The 22,193-nt window shown below is 47.2% G+C and overlaps 1 protein-coding gene across 3 annotated transcripts in view; it reads left to right on the top strand.

The window, feature by feature from the left end:
* NOS1AP (nitric oxide synthase 1 adaptor protein) overlaps positions 1–22,193 on the top strand; it is a 334,948-nt gene that overhangs the window by 154,850 nt on the left and 157,905 nt on the right. For all 3 annotated transcript variants that reach the window (XM_063940038.1, XM_063940037.1, XM_063940039.1), the window contains exon 3: positions 9,736–9,828. In XM_063940038.1, the coding sequence (XP_063796108.1) occupies positions 9,736–9,828 (93 nt within the window). The remainder of the gene's footprint in view (positions 1–9,735; positions 9,829–22,193) is intronic.

The raw sequence follows: 22,193 nt of genomic DNA, 5'->3' as shown, positions 1-22,193 counted from the left end.
TTGGATTCTGAATATTCCAAAATCACAGCTGGTTCCGACGACACGTCTACTGTTCCTGGGTATGATTCTGGATACAGTCCAGAAAAAAGTGTTTCTCCTGGAGGAGAAAGCCAAGGAGCTGTCATCTCTAGTCAGAGACCTCCTGAAACCAAAACAGGTATCGGTGCATCACTGCACGCGGGTCCTGGGAAAGATGGTGGCTTCTTACGAAGCAATTCCTTTCGGCAGGTTCCATGCCAGAATCTTTCAGTGGGACCTGTTGGACCAATGGTCCGGATCGCATCTTCAGATGCATCGCCGTCTCCAAGAACCAGGGTGTCTCTGCTGTGGTGGCTGCAGAGTGCTCATCTTCTAGAGGGCCGCAGATTCGGCATACAGGACTGGGTCCTGGTGACCACGGATGCCAGCCTTCGAGGCTGGGGGGCAGTCACACAGGGAGGAAACTTCCAAGGACTATGGTCGAGTCAGGAGACTTCCCTACACATAAATATTCTGGAACTAAGGGCCATTTACAATGCCCTAAGTCAGGCAAAATCCCTGCTTCTACACCAGCCGGTACTGATCCAGTCAGACAACATCACGGCAGTCGCCCATGTAAATCGACAGGGCGGCACAAGAAGCAGGATGGCAATGGCAGAAGCCACAAGGATTCTCCGATGGGCGGAAAATCACGTACTAGCACTGTCAGCAGTGTTCATTCCGGGAGTGGACAACTGGGAAGCAGACTTTCTCAGCAGGCACGACCTCCACCCGGGAGAGTGGGGACTTCATCCAGAAGTCTTCACGCTGATTGTAAATCGATGGGAACGGCCACAGGTGGACATGATGGCGTCCCGCCTAAACAAAAAACTAGAGAGATATTGCGCCAGGTCAAGGGACCCTCAGGCGATAGCTGTGGACGCTCTAGTGACACCGTGGGTGTACCAGTCAGTTTGTGTTCCCTCCTCTGCCTCTCATACCAAGGGTACTGAGAATAATAAGAAAACGAGGAGTAAGAACAATACTCGTGGTTCCGGATTGGCCAAGACGAGCGTGGTACCCGGAACTTCAAGAGATGATCTCAGAGGACCCATGGCCTCTGCCGCTCAGACAGGACCTGCTGCAGCAGGGGCCCTGTCTGTTCCAAGACTTACCGCGGCTGCGTTTGACGGCATGGCGGTTGAACGCCGGATCCTGAAGGAAAAGGGCATTCCGGAGGAAGTCATTCCTACGCTGATTAAAGCCAGGAAAGATGTAACTGCAAAGCATTATCACCGCATATGGCGGAAATATGTTGCTTGGTGTGAGGCCAAAAAGGCCCCAACAGAGGAATTTCAACTAGGTCGATTTCTGCATTTCCTACAAGCAGGAGTGACTATGGGCCTGAAATTAGGCTCCATTAAGGTACAGATCTCGGCTCTGTCGATTATCTTACAGAAAGAACTAGCTTCACTACCTGAAGTTCAGACGTTTGTGAAAGGAGTGCTGCATATTCAGCCCCCGTTTGTGCCTCCAGTGGCACCTTGGGATCTCAACGTGGTGTTGAGTTTCTTAAAATCACATTGGTTTGAGCCACTTAAAACCGTGGATCTAAAATATCTCACGTGGAAAGTGGTCATGTTATCGGCCTTGGCTTCAGCCAGGCGTGTGTCAGAATTGGCAGCTTTGTCATGTAAAAGCCCTTATCTGATTTTCCATATGGATAGGGCGGAATTGAGGACTCGTCCCCAGTTTCTCCCTAAGGTGGTATCAGCTTTTCACTTGAACCAACCTATTGTGGTGCCTGCGGCTACTAGGGACTTGGAGGATTCCAAGTTACTGGACGTAGTCAGGGCCTTGAAAATTTATGTTTCCAGGACGGCTAGAGTCAGGAAAACTGACTCGCTATTTATCCTGTATGCACCCACCAAACTGGGTGCTCCTGCTTCTAAGCAGACTATTGCTCGCTGGATTTGTAGCACAATTCAGCTGGTGCATTCTGCGGCTGGACTGCCGCATCCTAAATCAGTAAAAGCCCATTCCACAAGGAAGGTGGGCTCATCTTGGGCGGCTGCCCGAGGGGTCTCGGCTTTACAACTTTGCCGAGCTGCTACTTGGTCAGGGGCAAACACGTTTGCAAAATTCTACAAATTTGATACCCTGGCTGAGGAGGACCTTGCGTTCTCTCATTCGGTGCTGCAGAGTCATCCGCACTCTCCCGCCCGTTTGGGAGCTTTGGTATAATCCCCATGGTCCTTTCGGAGTTCCCAGCATCCACTAGGACGTCAGAGAAAATAAGATTTTACTCACCGGTAAATCTATTTCTCGTAGTCCGTAGTGGATGCTGGGCGCCCATCCCAAGTGCGGATTGTCTGCAATACTTGTACATAGTTATTGTTAACTAAAGGGTTATTGTTGAGCCATCTGTTGAGAGGCTCAGTTGTTTTCATACTGTGAAACTGGGTATAGTATCACGAGTTATACGGTGTGATTGGTGTGGCTGGTAGGAGTCTTACCCGGGATTCAAAATCCTTCCTTATTATGTCAGCTCGTCCGGGCACAGTGTCCTAACTGAGGCTTGGAGGAGGGTCATAGTGGGAGGAGCCAGTGCACACCAGGTGACCTAAAAGCTTTCTTTAGTTGTGCCCAGTCTCCTGCGGAGCCGCTATTCCCCATGGTCCTTTCGGCGTTCCCAGCATCCACTACGGACTACGAGAAATAGATTTACCGGTGAGTAAAATCTTATTTTTTCTTCGAACCATTGATTTCTGAGTTTGGCCAGCATCCTGTGCGTTGGGCGAACTCTGTCTCCTTTACATCCCTCCCATTATCTTTGGTATAAAAAAAAAAAAAAAAAAAGAGATTTATATTTACTTGCTGAAAAATAGAAAGGCTTTAAAAAAGATGAGACCATGTGATCCTTACTTATGGAACTATGGGTTTAGATGTATTAGTATTTCTTAAATGTCTCTTTTGGCAGCCATAACACAGTCATAATGCAGATAGTAATAGATGCAGAGCCTTATTACCACCTGGCATATGGTTTTCCAGTAGCTTTTTAAGCGATATCATCCAACAGTGGGTTTTCTGGAGTAGGACTTGTAAGATGTACTAGAATTTACAAAAGCAATTACTGGATTTGAATGGTTTATGGTGAGCTAGATTTGCACAACCCAAGTTTATAGAATCGGTTAAACTGCCTATACACACACACAGGCTGATAGCCATCTCATGGATATGTACAACAAGGTATATGTCTAATATTGGTATTTAGGAGAGATGTACTGATCATTATGAAGTGTTCATTTATGTCCACCTGATTCCTTTTCTCCTCTGAGCTGTCAATGGTGGAATATTAATGCTGTGGACAATTACCAGGTCAGTAGCTATTGCATGCAGGAGTCTCCTGAAATTGGCACCTCTTCGTCTTACCTCTGCTGTATCTAGCACATTGGTCCTTTCACTTTTGATGAGCACATTTTCACCTTACAGTTTTCAGTGGGATGGAAGCATGTAAAGTTAGGAGGTATTGGTACTCATCAGTGGGATTGAGCATCTGAAAGTTAGGAGGTATTGGTACTCGTCAGTGTATTTAGACGTTTCTTGTGTTTAAAGCAAAACGTGTCCATGTAATATGGCCATAAACTCCAGGCACTGTTTGTTGCAGTGTTTGGGTGGTGGTTGGCATGTATTCTGCTGAAGTCTGCTTTGTAATTTAACATATGGAAATTAGAGAAATATGATGCTTGTTAGTTACAGTATATGGGCGATGGAGCATGTATTTCTCTAACGTCCTAGTGGATGCTGGGAACTCCGTAAGGACCATGGGGAATAGCGGGCTCCGAAGGAGGCTGGGCACTCTAGAAAGATCTTAGACTACCTGGTGTGCACTGGCTCCTCCTACTATGACCCTCCTCCAAGCCTTAGTTAGATTTCGTGCCCGGCCGAGGTTGGATGCACACTAGGGGCTCTCCTGAGCTCTTAGAAAGTTATAGTCTTAGAATTTGTTATTTTCAGTGAGACCTGCTGGCAACAGGCTCACTGCAGCGAGGGACTAAGGGGAGAAGAAGCGAACTCGCCTGCTTGCAGCCGGATTGGGCTTCTTAGGCTACTGGACACCATTAGCTCCAGAGGGATCGACCGCAGGCCCAGCCTTGATGTTCGGTCCCGGAGCCGCGCCGCCGTCCCCCTTACAGAGCCAGAAGCAAGAAGATGGTCCGGAAAATCGGCGGCATGAAGACTCTGTCTTCACCAAGGTAGCGCACAGCACTGCAGCTGTGCGCCATTGCTCCTCTCACACACTTCACACTCCGGTCACTGAGGGTGCAGGGCGCTGGGGGGGGCGCCCTGAGGCAGCAATAAAAACACCTTGGCTGGCTAAAATACCTCAATATATGGCCCCAGGGGCTATATATGAGGTAAATACCCCTGCCAGAATTCCATAAAAAACGGGAGAATAGGCCGCAAAAAAAGGGGCGGAGCCTATCTCCTCAGCACACTGGCGCCATTTTTCCCTCACAGCTCGGCTGGAGGGAAGCTCCCTGGCTCTTCCCTGCAATTCTACAGTACAGTAAGAGGGAAAAGAGAGGGGGGGGCATTAAAATTGGCACTGTATACAGTATATTATATAAAAGCTATTAGGGACATAACTCAGTTAGTCCCTGTATATATATAGCGCTCTGGTGTGTGCTGGCATACTCTTACTCTGTCCCCCCAAAGGGCTTTTGTGGGTCCTGTCCTCGTTTAGAGCATTCCCTGTGTGTCTGTGGTGTGTCGGTACGGCTGTGTCGACATGTTGAATGAGGAGGCTTATATGGTGACAGAACAGAGGCCGATATATGTGATGTCGCCCCCTGTGGGGCCGACACCAGAGTGGATGGATAGGTGAAAGGTATTAAACGACAGTGTCAACTCCTTACATAAAAGGGTGGATGACGTAATAGCTGTGGGACAGCCGGATTCGCAGCCCGCGCTTGCCCAGGCGTCTCAAAGGCCATCAGGGGCTCAAAAACGCCCGCTCTCTCAGATGGCAGACACAGATGTCGACACGGAGTCTGACTCCAGTGTCGACAAGGTGGAGACATATACACAATCCACTAGGAACATCCGTGACGTGATCCCGGCAATAAAAAATGTGTTATACATTTCTGACTTTAACCCAAGCACCTCTAAAAATGGGTTTTAGGTTTGGGGAGAAAAAACAGGCAGTGTTTTGTTCCCCCATCAGATGAATAAATGAAGTGTGTGAAAGCATGGGTTCCCCCGTTAAGAAACTGGTAATTTATAAAAAGTTACTGATGGCGTACCCTTTCCCGCCAGGTGGATAAGTTACGCTGGGAGATATCCCCTAGGGTGGATAAGGCGCTCACACGTTTGTCAAAAAAGGTGGCACTGCCGTCTTAGGATACGGCCACTTTAATAGGTACCTGTTGATAAAAAACAGGAGGCTATCCTGAAGTCTGTATTTACACACTCAGGTACTAGACTGAGACCTGCAGATAGTGCTGCTGCAGCGTGGTCGGTGACCCTGTCAAACAGGGATACTAGTTGGAAAACATAAAAACATATTAAAGACGTCGTCTTATATATGGGGGATGCACAGAGGGATATTTTGCCGGCTGGCATCCAAAATAAATGTAATGTCCATTCTGTCAGGAGGGTATTAGAGACCTGTCACTGGACAGGTGATGCTGACTTAAAAAGCGCATAGAGAGCCTTATAAGGGTGAGGAATTATTTGGGGATGGTCTCTGGGACCTCGTATCCACAGCAACTGCTGGGAAGAAATAATTTTACCTCAGGTTTCCTCACAGACAAAGGTACAGTCCTTTCGGCTTCAGAAAAGCAAGCTGGTCAAATGGCGCTTCCTTTCTGTACAGAGACAAGGGTAGAGGGAAAAAAGCTGCACCAGTCAGCCTGTTCCCAGAATCAAGATTCTTCCCCCGCCTCCTGTGAGGCCACACCATGACGCGGGTGCTCCACAGGTGTAGCCAGGTACGGTGGGGGGCCGTCTCAAAAATTTCAGCAATTAGTGGGCTCGCTCACAGGTGGATCCCTGTTTCTTTCAAGTAGTATTTCAGGGGTACAAGCTGGAATTCGAGATGTCTCCCCCCAGCCGTTTCCTAAAATATGCCTTGCTGACAACTCCCTCAGGCAGGAGGCTGTGCTAGAGGCAATTAATAAGCGGTATTCCCAACAGGTAATACTCAAGGTGCCCCTACTTCAACAAGGACGGGGTTACTATTCCACACGGGTTAGGGTACCGAAACCGCATGGTTCAGTGTGACCCATTTTATATTTAAAATCCTTGAACACAAAAATTCAAGTTCAAGATGGAATCGCTCAGGGCGGTTATTCCAAGCCTGGACGAGGGGGATTACATGGTATCCTGGGACATCAAGGATGCTTACCTGCATGTCCCCATTTACCATCCTCGCCAGGAGTACCTCAGATTTGTGGTACAGGATTACCATTACCAAGTCCAGACACTGCCGTTTGGACTGTACATGGCACCGAGGGTGTTTTATCAAGGTAATGGCCGAAATGTTGATACTCCTTCAAAAAAAAAGGGAGTTGTAATTATCCCGTACTTGGACAATCTCGTTATAAGGGCGAGGTCCAAGGAGCAGTTGGTAGTCGGGGTAGCACTATTTTGGAAAGTGCTACAACAGCATGGTTGGATTCTAAACAGTCCAAAGTCGCAGCTGGTTCCTATGACACGTCTACTGTTCCTGGGGATGGTTCTGGACATAAACCAGAAATAGTGTTTCTCCCGGAGGAGAAAGCCAAGGAGTTGTCATCTCTAGTCAGAGACCTCCTGAAGCCAAAATAGGTAGCGGTGCATCATTGCACGCGAGTCCTGGGAAAAATGGTAGCTTCCTACGAAGCAATCCCATTAGGCAGGTTCCATACAAGAACTTTTCAGAGGGACTTGTTGGACAAGTGGTCCGGATCGCATCTTCAGATGCATAGGCTGATAACCCTGTCTCCAAGGACCAGGGTATCTCTACGGTGGTGGCTGCAGAGTGCCCATCTTCAAGAGGGCCGCAGGTTCGGCATACAGGACTAGGTCCTAGTGACCATGGATTCCAGCCTTTGAGGCTGGGAGGCAGTCACACAGGGAAGAAATTTCCAGGGACTTTGGTCAAGTCAGGTTATTTCCCTACACATAAATATTCTGGACCTGAGGGCCATTTACAATGCCCTGAGGCCGGCAAGGCCTCTGCTTCAAAACCAGCCGGTACTGATCCAATCAGACAACATCACGGCAGTCGCCCATGTAAACCAACAGGGCGGCACAAGAAGCAGGATGGCGATGGCAGAAGCCACAAGGATTCTCCGATAGGCGGAAAATCATGTGTTAGCACTGTCAGCAGTGTTCATTCCCGGAGTGGACAACTGGGAAGCAGATCTTCTCAACAGACACGACCTCCACCCGGGAGAATGGGGACTTCCTCCAGAAGTCTTCCAATAGGATTGTACACCATTGGGAAAGGCCACAGGTGGACATGATGGCGTCCCGCCTCAACAAAAAGCTATAAAAGATATTGCACCGGGTCAAGGGACTCTCAGGCGATAGCTATGGACGCTCTGGTAACACCGTGGGTGTACCAGTCGGTTTATGTGTTCTCCCCTCTGCCTCTCATACCAAAGGTACTGAGAATAATAAGAAGGCGAGGAGTAAGAACGATACTCGTGGATGGCCAAGAAGAGCTTGGTACCCAGAACTTCAAGAATTTATATCAGAGGACCCATGGCCTCTGCCACTCAGACAGGACCTGCGGCAGCAGGGGCCCTGTCTGTTCCAAGACTTACCGCGGCTGCGTTTGTCGGCATGGCGGTTGAACGCCGGATCCTCAAGGAAAAGGGCATTCCGGAGGAAGTCATTCCTACGCTTACTAAAGCCAGGAAAGAGGTTACAGCAACTCATTATCACCGCATATGGCGAAAATATGTTGCATGGTGTGAGGCCGAAAGGGCCCCAACAGAGGAATTTCAACTAGGTCGATTTCTGCATTTCCTGCAAGCAGGAGTGACTATGGGCCTTAAATTGGGTTCCATTAAGGTACAGATCTCGGCTCTGTCGATTTTCTTTCAAAAAGAACTAGCTTCAGTACCTGAAGTTCAGACATTTATAAAAGGAGTGCTGCAGAGTCAGCCCCCGTTTGTGCCTCCTGTGGCACCTTGGGATCTCAACGTGGTGTTGAGTTTCTTAAAATCACATTGGTTTGAACCACTAAAAACCGTGGATCTGAAATATCTCACGTGGAAGGTGGTTATGTTATTGGCCTTGGCTTCTGCCAGGCGAGTATCAAAGTTGGCGGCTTTGTCTTGTAAAAGCCCTTATTTGATTTTCCATATGGATAGGGCAGAATTGAGGACTCGTCCCCAGTTTCTCCCAAAGGTGGTGTCAGCGTTTCACCTGAACCAGCCTATTGTGGTGCCTAGGCTACTAGGGACTTGGAGGACTCCAAGTTGCTAGACGTTGTCAGGGCACTGAAAATATATGTTTCCAGAACGGCTAGAGTCAGAAAATCTGACTCGCTGTTTATCCTATATGCATCTAACAAGCTGGGTGCTCCTGCTTCTAAGCAGACTATTGCTCGTTGGATTTGTAGTACAATTCAGCTTGCACATACTGTGGCAGGCCTGCCACAGCCAAAATCTGTCAATGCCCATTCCACAAGGAAGGTGGGCTCATCTTGGGCGGCTGCCCGAGAGGTCTCGGCTTTACAATTTTGCCGAGCAGCTACTTGGTCAGTGGCAAACACGTTTGCAAAAATTCTACAAATTTGATACCCTGGCTGAGGGGGACCTGGAGTTCTCTCATTCAGTGCTGCAGAGTCATCCGCACTCTCCCGCCCGTTTGGGAGCTTTGGTATAATCCCCATGGTCCTTACGGAGTTCCCAGCATCCACTAGGACGTTAGAGAAAATAAGAATTTACTCACCGGTAATTCTATTTCTCGTAGTCCGTAGTGGATGCTGGGCGCCCATCCCAAGTGCGGTTTATCTGCAATACTTGTACATAGTTATGGTTAACTAAATCGGGTTATTGTTGAGCCATCTGTTGAGAGGCTCTATTGTTTCATACTGTTAACTGTGTTTCATATCACGAGTTGTACGGTGTGATTGGTGTGGCTGGTATGAGTCTTACCCGGATTCAAAATCCTTCCTTATTGTGTACGCTCGTCCGGGCACAGTACCTAACTGAGGCTTGGAGGAGGGTCATAGTGGGAGGAGCCAGTGCACACCAGGTAGTCTAAGATCTTTCTAGAGTGCCCAGCCTCCTTCGGAGCCCGCTATTCCCCATGGTCCTTACGGAGTTCCCAGCATCCACTACGGACTACGAGAAATAGAATTACCGGTGAGTAAATTCTTATTTTAAGTTGTCTGGATGGAATGAGCATTTGTCCAAAGCTTTTAGTTTTGGTATTGAGAAACATTTGCACATGCTTGTTTCCCATTGGATGTCTAATATACATACAGTATTCTAGATAATTCTGATAAACAGATTTTAAATGTGCACTAAAGGTTTTTTAGATATTATTCTTTACTAAATGCCACTTTCACTCAATTTAATAATGAGCATTTATAGGCGATGCTTTGTAGGATAGCAATTTCTGCCTGAATGTCACTTGTATGTCACCAGCCTGCTTCTAGGGCAATTATTGTCCCTCTCTTCAGTAGTTACCTCCTTACGAATGTATATCATGACCTCTTACTGACCATTTGAATCTCTTTAGTCCTTGTTATAAACCTTAATCTTTTTTCAACAGTATGAATTCAAAGCAAAGAACATCAAGAAGAAGAAAGTGAACCTCTTTGTGTCTGTCGATGGAGTGAAGGTTGTCCTAAAGAAGAAAAAGAAGGTGATTGACGGTCTCCTTTTTATGAGATTATACTCTCGATTTGGGTCATAGTACTAGTGTTGCTAGATCCTCTTTCTGTTATAATAATGTCTAGAGGTAACAAAGGTAATGTATACGTATGTTACATGCCATATTAGATTAATAACCTGAAAATCTTCACTATTATGCAATTACAGAAGGTCCAGTTGGGACACAAATATGGCAGTGTGTGTTGAAATGATATCACCAAAAATGTTTTTTAATCTAAAAAATGTAAAAAAAATTCTAAAATAATTTTTGGTGTTTATAATTTGAACCATACACTTGTCCCTATGTTTATTAGTCTTTTGGCAAACTTCGGGCACCAGCAAAGTGCCCTTTTGCTAGCAGCTTCATTATATTTTCAATTAGCATCAGTGCTTTTTTTATTTCAGTAACTTTTACACACTCTGAAAATCTGTTTTATATATATATATATATATATATATATATATATATATATATAAATCTATCTCTCACGGGATTACAGGCGGCACTCATGGACTCACTCAGAAAACAACCGGGAACCCCAGGTCTGCTTACAACGTTTCGGAATTTATTTCCTTCGTCAGGTAACAATACAGTATTGTTACCTGACGAAGGAAATAAATTCCGAAACGTTGTAAGCAGACCTGGGGTTCCCGGTTGTTTTCTGAGTGAGTCCGTGAGTGCCGCCTGTAATCCCGTGATATGCTTCATTAACAAGAGGAGGGCACCCGGCATTGAGCTTGGTTGTTGTATTGGAGTGCCGGATATTGCTTGATATATATATATATATATATATATATATATATATATATATATATATATAAAATACATATTATACATACACACGTGTGTGTGTGTGTGTGTGTGTGTGTGTGTATATATATATATATATATATATATATATATATATATATTTATTTTGGTCTGGCACTCACATCTTGTATTTAGTCATCTATTGGGGTGCACTTTAGAATAATCACTTGTGAGTTTTTACCCACTTATATCCAAGCCATCTACTTGATAGTAGAAGGCACTCTCCACATTAGTAATCAAGAAGTTTTTAGTGTTTTATTGCATACAGGGTATCCTTAGCATACAGGGTAGCCGACGTAACGTTTCGATTCCTAAGTAGGAATCTTTATCAAGGCATGAATAATAAGTTAGAAATGCTTCTAGTCAAGCTGTCTGGGTCATCCTGCATGCTGCTGAGTTATGTCGGCTACCCTGTATGCAATACAACACTAAAAACTTCTTGATAACTAATTTGGAGAGTGCCTTTTTTTCTACTATCAAGTAGATGCCTTGGATAGAAGATATTAGATTTGCCAGGTGTAAACAAAGTCCAAGGCCACCAACGCGCTTCGTGTAGGCTGTTATTGGTTGTAAGACTTCATCAGGGTCATTCCCTCTTCATTCTATTTCAATGTACAAGTACACATATACACCCAAAAGTTTTTTCATATTTGTTATTATTGAAATGATACCAATTTCTCTTACGTCCTAGAGGATGCTGGGGTCCACATTAGTACCATGAGGTATAGACGGGTCCAGTAGGAGCCATTGGCACTTTAAGAGTTTGAGAGTGTGGGCTGGCTCCTCCCTTTATGCCCCTCCTACCAGACTCCGTTTAGACAATGTGCCCGGAGGAGCCAGTCACAGCTAGGGGAGCTCTACAGAGCTTCTTTAGTAAAAGTTATTTTAGAGTTTTTTATTTTACAGGGAGGCTGCTGGCAACAGCCTCCCTGTTTCGTGGGACTAAGGATGGGGGGTAGGTAGTGTACGCCCTGCGGGGTCTGAGCCACTATCTCCGCTGACAGGACACTGAGCTCCTGAGGGGGTAGAACGTTACCCGCCACAGGGGATCGCTCACCCCGGCAGCATGCTGCCACCCCCTTACAGAGCCAGAAGATCGGTGGCGAGTTAGTCACCGGCCCCCCTAGCAAGCGGGGAGCTGGTGTGAAGATGGCGGCAACACGGTATGGAGCGCAGTACTAACTGCGCTCCGGGGCTCATCGGTGCTTTGTGCGGCGCTGTGAGGGGCGCCCTGAGCCAGCGCCTATACCCTACACTGACCTCTCAAGCCTGTCAGGGTCCAGGGATCTCTGCCAGCATCAATCCTCAGGCCAGTATAATCCTATGAAGAGCGGGAAGACAGCGCCATTAAGAGGGCGGAGCTTCTCCTCAGAGTGGACCCAGCAGCGTTCAGCGCCATTTTCCTGCCTGCAGAAACGCTGTCAGTGATGTGCAGGCCCTCCAGAGCAACTCCAGCTATCTCTCATGGTACCAGGGGGTTGTAGAAGGGGGGAGGGGAGGCTGTTTAAAGACTGTGTAACCTATTAAAGTACACAGTCAGCGCTGGTTTAGGGTCTCCCTATACCTGAAAAGCGCTGTGTGTGGGTTTGCTCCAATCTCTGTCTCTCTCTTGGGGGTGAAACTCTGTCCTCCCTTGTGTGTGTGTGTGGAGTGTTTGTGGTCTCCATTAAGCTATGTGTCATATGCTGCAGAGGATATGTCCTCTCAGGATGATCTCATTCCATGTAATCAGGATTGCACTGTTTAGCACAGATAACAGCAAGGGAGCCTGAGTGTTTATCCTCTATCAAATCCATGATTTCTCAGATTTCTACTAGGGTTGCACAGAATGAATCTGCAACTCAGGTTTTACAGACCTCTATGGCAGTTTGGTCCGGTTCTGTTACCTCAGGGCCCCCCTCTGGAGGTTTCCATAAACTCTGACACTGCAGACGGTGATGGGGATGTGTTTAGGGGGCCGCATCTCTTGCTGAAGGGGTGCAGTTGATGATAGAGGCTATAAGGGATGTGTTGAATATTGCAGATACAACACCTGAGCAGATTGAGGAGGTTTATTACACTGACAATAAGAAAGCCTCGCTAACCTTCCCTGCGTCCAAGGAATTAAATGCTATATTTGAGAAAGCATGGAAAACCCGGAGAAAAAATTCTAGATCCCTAGAAGGGTTCTGGTTGCTTTTCCCTTTCCTGAGGAGGATAGGAAAAAATGGGAAAACCCACCCATAGTGGACACGTCTGTATCCAGAATCTCTAAAAGGGTGGTATTACCTGTTCCAGGATCTACCGCCTTAAAGGAGCCGACTGATCGCAAAATTGATACTACGCTCAAATCCATATACACGGCTTCAGGGGCGATACTACGTCCTACTATTGCCTGTGCATGGATTTCCAAAGCTATAGTAAAATGGTCAGGCACGTTACATGAGGATTTGGATACTATGGATAAAAGTGACGTTGAATTGTTTTTACGTAACATTCAGGATACTGCAGGATTTATGGTGGAATCCATGAAGGACCTGGATTCAATGGCTGCAGGAATTTCTTCCATGTCTGTCTCAGCTCGTCGAGGACTTTGGCTGCGCCAGTGGTCTGCCGACGCGGAATCCAGGAGAGGTGTGGAGACCCTACCCTACACAGGTCAGTCTCTCTTTGGGGAAGCGTTGGATGCGTGGATCTACACGGCTACAGTGGGTAAGTCACCCTTTCTTCCCTCAGCTGCACTTGCTGTGAAGAAATCTCTTCCTTCAACGGCATCACAGTCCTTTCGTGTTACTAAAACAAGAAAGGCCAAACCGTCCAACACCGTCTTTGGAGGTCGGCCAAAATCCAAGAAACCTGCTGCTGCAGGTTCCCAGGAACAGAATCCTGCTTCTAGTACACCAAAGTCCTCAGCATGACGGTGGACAGCGCGGCCTGGAGGTAGGGCCAGTGGGGGCGAGACTTAGACATTTCAGTCACGTCTGGGTGTCGTCCGGCCTGGTTCCCTGGGTACTAGATATTGTGTCCCATGGGTACCAGCTGTATTTTCAAGATCTCCCTCCTCACCAGTTCTTCAAATCAGGCTTGCCAACTTTGCCGGCAGACAGGTCTACCTTACAGGGAGCCATCGAGAAGCTGGTGGAGGCACAGGTTATTGTACCTGTTCCTTCCCAGATGCAAAACAAAGGTTACTATTCAAAACTTTTCGTGGTACCGAAGCCGGATGATTCGGTCAGGCCCATTCTGAACTTTAAAATCACTAAACCCCTTTCTCAGGGAGTTCAAGTTCAAAATGGAGCCTCTAAGGGCAGTGATATCAGGTCTTGAGGAGGGGGAATTCCTGGTATCCCTGGATATCAAGGATGCGTACCCCCACATTCCGATTTGGCTGCCGCATCAAGCTCATCTCAGATTCGCACTGTTGGACTGTCATTTTCCGTTCCACGCCCGGCCATTCGGCCTCTCCACAGCATCGAGGGTATTCACCAAGGTGATGGCGGAGATGATGGCTCTCCTCCGCAGACAGGCGGTGAACATAATTCCAAATCTGGATGATCTGCTGATAAAGGCATCGTCCAAGGAGAAGCTGTTATGCTCCATAGCTCTCACGACACAGCTTATCAGGGAACATGGTTGGATCCTGAATCTTCCAAACTCGCATTTGAAACCAACCAGGAGGTTGTCCTTTCAGGGAATGAACCTCGACATGGAAGTGCAGAGGGTGTTTCTTCCAGAGGAAAAATCGTTGGTGATTCAAACAAATGTCCATGATGTCCTGAAGCCATCCCGGGTTTCGGTTCATAAGTGCATTCGCCTTCTGGGGAAGATGGTGGCCTCTTGCGAGGCTCTGCAGTACGGGAGGTTTCATGCTCTGTCCTTCCAACTGGATCTCCTGGACAATTGGTCGGGATCCCATCTATACATGCACCAGAGAATACGTCTGTCGCCAAGGACCAGGATTTCACTCCTCTGGTGACTGCAATTACCTCAGTTTCGGGAGGGCCGCTGGTTCGGGATTCAGGACTGGATCCTTCTAACCACGGATGCAAGTCTCCGGGGCTGGGGCGCAGTCACTCAAGGGGAAACCTTCCTATGAAGGTGGTCAAGTCTGGAAGCCGGCCTGCCGATAAACATTCTGGAACTAAGCCGCATACAATGGTCTTCTCCAAGTGGCCCATCTTCTAAGAAATCAGGCCATTCAGGTACAGTCGGACAACGTAACGACAGTGGCTTACATAAACCGACAAGACGGAACGAAGAGCAGAGCTGCAATGTCAGAGGTAACAAGAATCATCCTCTGGGTAGAAAAACACGCGTTGGCGCTGTCGGCAATCTTCATTCCGGGAGTAGACCACTGGGAAGCGGACTTCCTCAGCAGACACGATCTCCACCTGGGGGAGTGGGGTCTCCATCCGGTGGTGTTCAAGGAGGTAACATATCGTTGGGGAGTACCCCAGATCGACATGATGGCCTCTCTGCTCAACAAGAAGCTTCGGCGGTATTGTTCAAGGTCGAGGGACTCGCAAGCAGTGGCGGTGGACGCCCTGGTGACCCCTCGTGGGTGTTCCAGTCGGTGTACGTGTTTCCTCCACTTCCACTCATTCCAAGAGTTCTCATACTCCTAAGGAGAACAAGAGTTCATGCTATCCTCATTGCTCCGGACTAGCCAAGTAGGGCTTGGTACGCAGATCTTCTGGATCTACTGCTAGAAGAGCCAAGTCTTCTTCCTCTTCGAGAGGACCTGCTGCAGCAGGGGCCGTTCACCTATCAAGACTTACCACGGCTACGTTAGACGGCATGGAGGTTGAACGCCAGATCTTAGCTCGGAAGGGCATTCCGAACAAGGTTATTCCTACCCTGATACAGGCTAGGAAAGTAATAACATCTAAACATTACCATCGTATTTGGAAAAAATATGTACTTGGTGGAGTCCAAGAAGTTTCCTGCGGTGGAGTTTCACCTGAGGTTAGGATCCATAAAGGTCCAAATTTCGGCCCTATCAATTTTCTTCCAGAACCAGTTGGCTGCCCTCCCTGAGGTTCAGACTTTTGTGAAGGGAGTTCTGCACATCCAACCTCCCTTTGTACCGCCGACGGCGCAATGGGATCTTAACGTGTGTTGTAGTTCCTCCAGTCGGACTGGTTTGAACCTCTACAGGAGGTTGAGGTAAAGTTTCTTACGTGGAAGGCTGTCACTTTATTGGCCTTAGCTTCTGCTAGACGTGTGTCAGAGTTGGGGGCTTTTTCATGTAAAACCCATACTTGATCTTCCATGAAGATAGAGCTGAGCTTGTGTTGGCATTTCATATCCACCAACCTATTGTGGTGCCATTTGCGACTGACTCCTCAATTTCATCAAAGTCCTTAGATGTTGTAAGGGCTCTAAAGATCTATGTGAGGAGGACTGCTTGTCACAGGAAATCGGACACTGTTTGTCCTGTATGATCCCAAGAAAATTGGGTGTCCTGCTTCTAAGCAGACCATATCTTGCTGGATCAGGTTCTCTATCCAGCATGCGTATTCTACGGCTGGCTTGCCGTGTCCTACGTCTGTTCAGGCGCACTGTACTTGTAAGGTGGGTTCTTCCAGGGCAGCTGCCCCGGGGTGTCTCTGCATTACAACTCTGCCGAGCAGATACTTGGTCGGGGTTGAACACGTTCACAAAGTTCTACAAGTTCGATACTTTGGCCTCTGAGGACCTTAAGTTTGGTCAATTGGTTCTTCAGGAGCCTCCGCCCTCTCCCTCCAGTTCTGGGAGCTTTGGTACATCTCCATGGTACTAATGTGGACCCCAGCATCCTCTAGGACGTAAGAGAAAATAGGATTTTAATTACCTACCGGTAAATCCTTTTCTCGTAGTCCGTAGAGAATGCTTGATGCCTGCCCAGCGCTTCGTGATCCTTTAGTTCAGTACTGCTTAGTTTTAGGTTAAGTACTGTTTTGTTGGTAAGTAATCTTGTTCAGCCGTTGCTGATGTTTCAAGCTAGTTAGCTTGGTTTGCCTTGTATGTGTGAGCTGGTATGAATCTCTGCACTATCTGTGTAAAATCCTTCTCTCGAAGATGTCCGTCTCCTCGGGCACAGTTTCTAGACTGAGTCTGGTAGGAGGGGCATAGAGGGAGGAGCCAGCCCACACTCTCAAACTCTTAAAGTGCCAATGGCTCCTGGTGGACCCTGTCTATACCCCATGGTTCTAATGTGGACCCCAGCATCCTCTACGGACTACGAGAAAAGGTTTTACCGGTAGGTAATTAACATCCTATTTTCAGTGTTTAAGTGGAATGTAAATGTACATTTCTCTTGCGTCCTTGGGGATACTGGGAATCCATTTAGTACCATGGGGTATAGACTGGTTCACTAGGAGCCTTGGGCACTTTTAGAATTTTATAGTGTGCGCTGGCTCCTCCCTCTATGCCCTCCTACCAGACTCAGTTTAGAAAATGTGCGTGGAGAAGCCGGTCACGTCGCTGGAAGCTCCTGAAGAGTTTTCTGCATTTATTTTGTGTATTTGTTATTTTCAGGCAGGACTGGATGGCACCAGCCTGCCTGCTTCGTGGGACTTAGTGGGAGGGAACAGCCCAACCTCTCTCCGGGTTAATGGTCCCGTTCCCCTCTGACAGGACACTAGCTACTGAGGGAACTATTCGCAAGCCCCACTACAGCGAGCGTACATTCCCGCAGCACGCCGCCACCCCTAACAGAGCCAGAAGAAAGAAGAGTGGTGAGTACTAAGCTGGCGTCCTGGTTAGCGGGTCGCTGGCCATTATGGCGGCATGAGAGTACGGAGATGCACCGCTTCTACATGGGGCAGCTATGTCTCCAGACTCAGTACACAGTGCAGATGCACTGCTTTTGAGGGAGCGAACGGAGTCTAAGTACACTACGTGTGTACACAGTACCCAGACTGGCAATAAAGACTTAAAAAGGGGCTGAGACTGAGGAATCTTATTTTAATATAAAAAATCCTCAGCCACTTTTCCTGTATCAAAGGAACTAAACACCCTGTTTGAAGAACCGTGGGTTAATCCTGATAGGAAATTTCAAATCCCTAAAAGGTTGATATTTTTTCTTTCTCATACGTCCTAGAGGATGCTGGGGATGCTTCAAGAACCATGGGGTATCCGCAGGAGACATGGGCACACTTTAAGACTTTGGATGAGAACTGGCTCCTCCCTCTATGCCCCTTCTCCAGACTCCAGTTTAGATTCTGTGCCCAGTGAGACTGGTTACACACAGGGGAGCTCTACTGAGTTTCAATGAAAAGACTTTGTTAGGTTTATTATTTTCAGGGAGCACTGCTGTCAACAGTCTCCCTGCATCGTGGGACTGAGGGGAGCGAAGCAGACCTACTTCTGTGAGTTTCAAGGCTCTGCTTCTTAGGCTACTTGACACCATTAGCTCCAGAGGGTCTGATCTCTAGGTACGCCTAGCAGATCCAGAAGTCAGAAGACAAATGAGTAGAAGAAGATCAGAAGACTTCAGTGCCGGCTTTGAGGTACCGCACAGCGGCCGCGCTGTGCGCCATGCTCCCACACACAGTGGCACTTTCGGGTGCAGGGGGGGGGGGGGGGGGCTGGCGCCCTGGGCAGCATATAAATCCTCAATAAGACTGGCAATAGACTATATAAGTGTCTGGGCACTATATTTAACCCCCGCCAGTATAAATATTGTAAGTAATAGCGGGGCTGAAGCGTGCCATTAAGGGGGCGGGGCTTCCCCCTCACAGCTCATTCCAGCGCCATTTTCTCCTCACAGACGCTGGTCCTTCCAAAGCACTGCTGTACAGATCAGAGTGTAAAACGATGGGGGGCACAGTTGTTTGGTGCATTATAAGTTAAAAATAAAAGCATTACTATATCATGAGCGCTGTGGAAATGAGCTGGTAAACTCCTTCTGTGTTTCCATGACAAAATATACTGGGGTCTATCCCTTATAGCCAGTGTAATGTCAGTGGGTGTTTGGTACACGTGTGTCGGCATATCTAAGGCTGAGTGCTCTGCCACAAAGGGAATGACTATGTCGGCGCTGTCGACTTCTAATAGTACTTGGTACATGTAAATAAATGTCAACATGTCAGTAGAGGTATATTTTTCCCAAGAGAAAACTATATGGGAGACACAGACGTGGGGGGTGACCCTGTCGGCACCAACAATATCTGACTGGGTGGATATTGACATGATAATGTGATTCATATCAGAAAAAGCTATACCTATATGTATATGTATATGTATGTATAGTAAGGTTACATAGGTTTGTGACACGATCACAGACGCGATAATATTTATGGAGGGAGTCATATTCATAGAATAGATTTTTGCGATCCTGAGGGGTCTGAGAGAAATGTTATTTTGCCCACTTACTACTCCCTGAGATCGACTCGAATAATCTTTCTTATGTCGACCATAATGTTTCCTGATCAGATCCACAAAATCGGCATTCAGCATCTGTTCATACACATTGGAACGTATTAACATTATTAGGGACCCTGCTGTTCCTGACAAAAGGATATATATATATATATATATGATAGATAGATAGATAGATAGATAGATATACTGTATAGAGATATATATATATATATATATATAGATATATATAGATATATAGATATATGTGTGTATAGGTGCATTTGAAAATATATATAGGAATATTTATAATGAATGCTGAGGTAAAGTTATTCCTTCTCATGGATAGAATGTGAGAGTCACCCCTGTTCTGCACGGGGCCCTGTCACAAAGGATCGTATGCAGGAAGAAGATATGTGATAGTCTAATTATGTGTCCGCATGTACGTTGATTATACTAGCATTACATGCGCATGGGGGAGTAGTTGTATGCAGGGTAATCCTGAAGTTGAGTCATGTCTATATCATTGCAGCATACTACCGTGCGACTACAAGGGATATAGGACTCTTGGGTTCGCGGGCCACTTCCATGGCGGTCTCGACTAGGAGGACGTTGTGGATTCACCAATGGAATGCTGAGGCTGACTCCGAGAAGTACTGGAGTATCTTCCATATGAAGGTGAAACCTGGTTTGGGGATGGCTTTGTTAAGTTGATCTCGGCAGATACCACTGGTAAGTCTACCTTCTTGACCTATGTTCCCTCACAACGGTTGGTGACGCATTTTTGTAGGATGCAGTCATTTTGACCGAATAGATACGGTTTTCCCTTTCTTTGCATGTAGAGGAAGGTGAAAAGGTAAGAGGTCAGCAGCCTTTTCGAGTTCGCAGAAGCAGAAATCATCCTCTGTTTCTACCACATCCAGCGCATGTCGCTGGGTCTATCTTGCGGGAGCCCTCACCGGTGGGACCACGTCTAATACTCTTCAGTCAGTCCTGGAATGGACATGGACCAGTGAGTTTAAGAATAGAGTCCCAAGGGGGACATATTGGAGTTTCCAGACGATTCCCCTCACTGATTTTTCAAATAGACCTTACCGATTCTCCTCTGGATGGGGAGGTAGTATGCAACGCCATACAGGAGTTGGGTCAGGATCAGGTCATTGTCCTGCTGTCCCGGTCACACACACACAAAAAAAAAAAAAAAGCTGTTAGTCAAGCTTTTTCGTGCTTCTGTGGCTGCTCGTCAGAACAGTCCCAAAACTTTCTACTTAAGAAGTTGAACTACAAGATGGAATCTCTCAGGGCAGGGATCTCCAATCTGTAAAAGGAGAAAGAGGGTCTAAGTACGGTTTCTTCCCCATTAGGCTTACCTGGCTTTGCTATTCAGAATTGTCATTGCCAATTCACAGGAGTGATGGCGGTATGATGGTTTTCCTTCAATAGTAAGGGTCATTATTATTCTGTACTGGGACGCTCTCCTGAGTACGGCGACGTAAAGAAACAAGTGGTGCAAAACGTTGTTTTCTCCCTGACAGTTCTTCAACAAAGTGATTGGCTCCTGAACTTGCCAAAATCACTGTTGATCCCAACAACGCGGTTGTCGGAGTTGGGAATAATGTTAGATACAGAACTGTTGAGAGTATGTTTCTTCCAGTGGAAAGAGCTCTGAGGATCCAGAGTCGGATCAGATCTGCAACAGTGTCAATCTATCAATACGTTCCGTTGATGAAGAAGATGGTTGCGGCCTACGAGGCCATTCAGTGAGCAGGTTAAATGCCAGAGTGGTTTTAGCGGGACAAGTTTGACATGTGGTCCGGGTCTCACCTGCACATGCACCGGAAAATAATCCTATCTTCCAGGACCAGAATCTCTCTCCTGTGGTGGCTGCACAGTTCTCACCACCTAGAGGGACGAAGGTTCGGGATCCAGGATTGGATCCTGGTGTCCATGGATGCAAGTCTCCGAGGCTGGGGAGCAGTCTTTCAGGGGGAAGAATTTCCAGGGAAAATGGTCAAGCCAGGAAGCTTGTCTGCACATAAACATTCTGGAATTTAGGTCCATTTACAACGGCCTTCTACAAGCGGAACATCTTCGCGTTCTGCCCGTCTTAATTCAGTCGGACAACTTAACAGCAGTGGCGTACGTAAACCGCCAGGGCGGAACGAAGAGCAGAGCGGCAAAGGCAGAAGCCACAAAAGTTTTCCGCTGGGCGGAAAGACATGTAAGCGCTCTGTCAGCGGTCTTCATTCTGGGTGTAGACAACTTGGAAGCAGACTTCCTCAGCAGACACGATCTCCATCCAGGAGAGTGGGGTCTTCATTAAGAAGTCTTTGCAGAAGTCACAAGTCGTTGGGGAATTCCTCAAATAGACATGATGGCATCTTGCCTCAACAAGAAACTTCAGAGATATTGTTCCAGGTCGAGGGACCCTCAAGCAATAGCGGTGGATGCCCTGGTGACACCGTGGGTGTTTGTCGATCTATGTGTTCCCTCCACTACCACTCTTTCCGAAGGTGATAAAGATCGTAAGAAGAACAAAGGTTCAGGCGATCCTCATTGTTCCGGACTGGCCAAGGAGGGCTTGGTATCCAGATCTTCAAGAATTACTCATAGAAGATCCCTGGCCTCTTCCTCTACGAGAGGACCTGTTACAGCAAGGACCGTGCGTGTATCAAGACTTACCGCGGCTGCGTTTGATGGCATGGCGGTTGAATGCCAAATATTAGCCCAAAAGGGTATTCCCAGTGAAGTCATTCCCACACTGCTTTAGGCTAGAAAGAAGTAACGGCGAAGCTTTACCACCGTATTTGGAGAAAATATGTGTCTTGGTGTGAATCCAAGAAGGCTCCTACGGAAAAATTTCAGCTGGGGAGTTTGTTCCATTTTTTGCAAGCAGGTGTGGATGCGGGCCTAAAGTTAGGCTCCATTAAAGTACAAATTTCGGCCTTATCTATTTTCTTTCAGAAAGAATTGGCCTCCCTTCCAGAAGTTCAGACCTTCGTGAAGGGCGTGCTGCACATCCAACCTCCCTTTGTTCCCCCAGTGGCACCATGGAATATTAATGTGGTGTTGCAGTTCCTGCAATCTCATTGGTTTGAACCTTTACGTAAGGTTGAGTTGAAATTCCTTACTTGGAAAGTGGTCATGCTGTTGGCCTTGGCATCCGCAAGGCGGGTGTCTGAGTTGGCGGCTTTGTCTCACAAAAGTCCTAGTTAATCTTCCTT

This window comes from Pseudophryne corroboree, chromosome 9 (genome assembly GCF_028390025.1).
Source record: "Pseudophryne corroboree isolate aPseCor3 chromosome 9, aPseCor3.hap2, whole genome shotgun sequence".
NCBI lineage: Eukaryota > Metazoa > Chordata > Amphibia > Anura > Myobatrachidae > Pseudophryne > Pseudophryne corroboree.
This window is presented reverse-complemented; position numbering and strand designations above follow the sequence as displayed.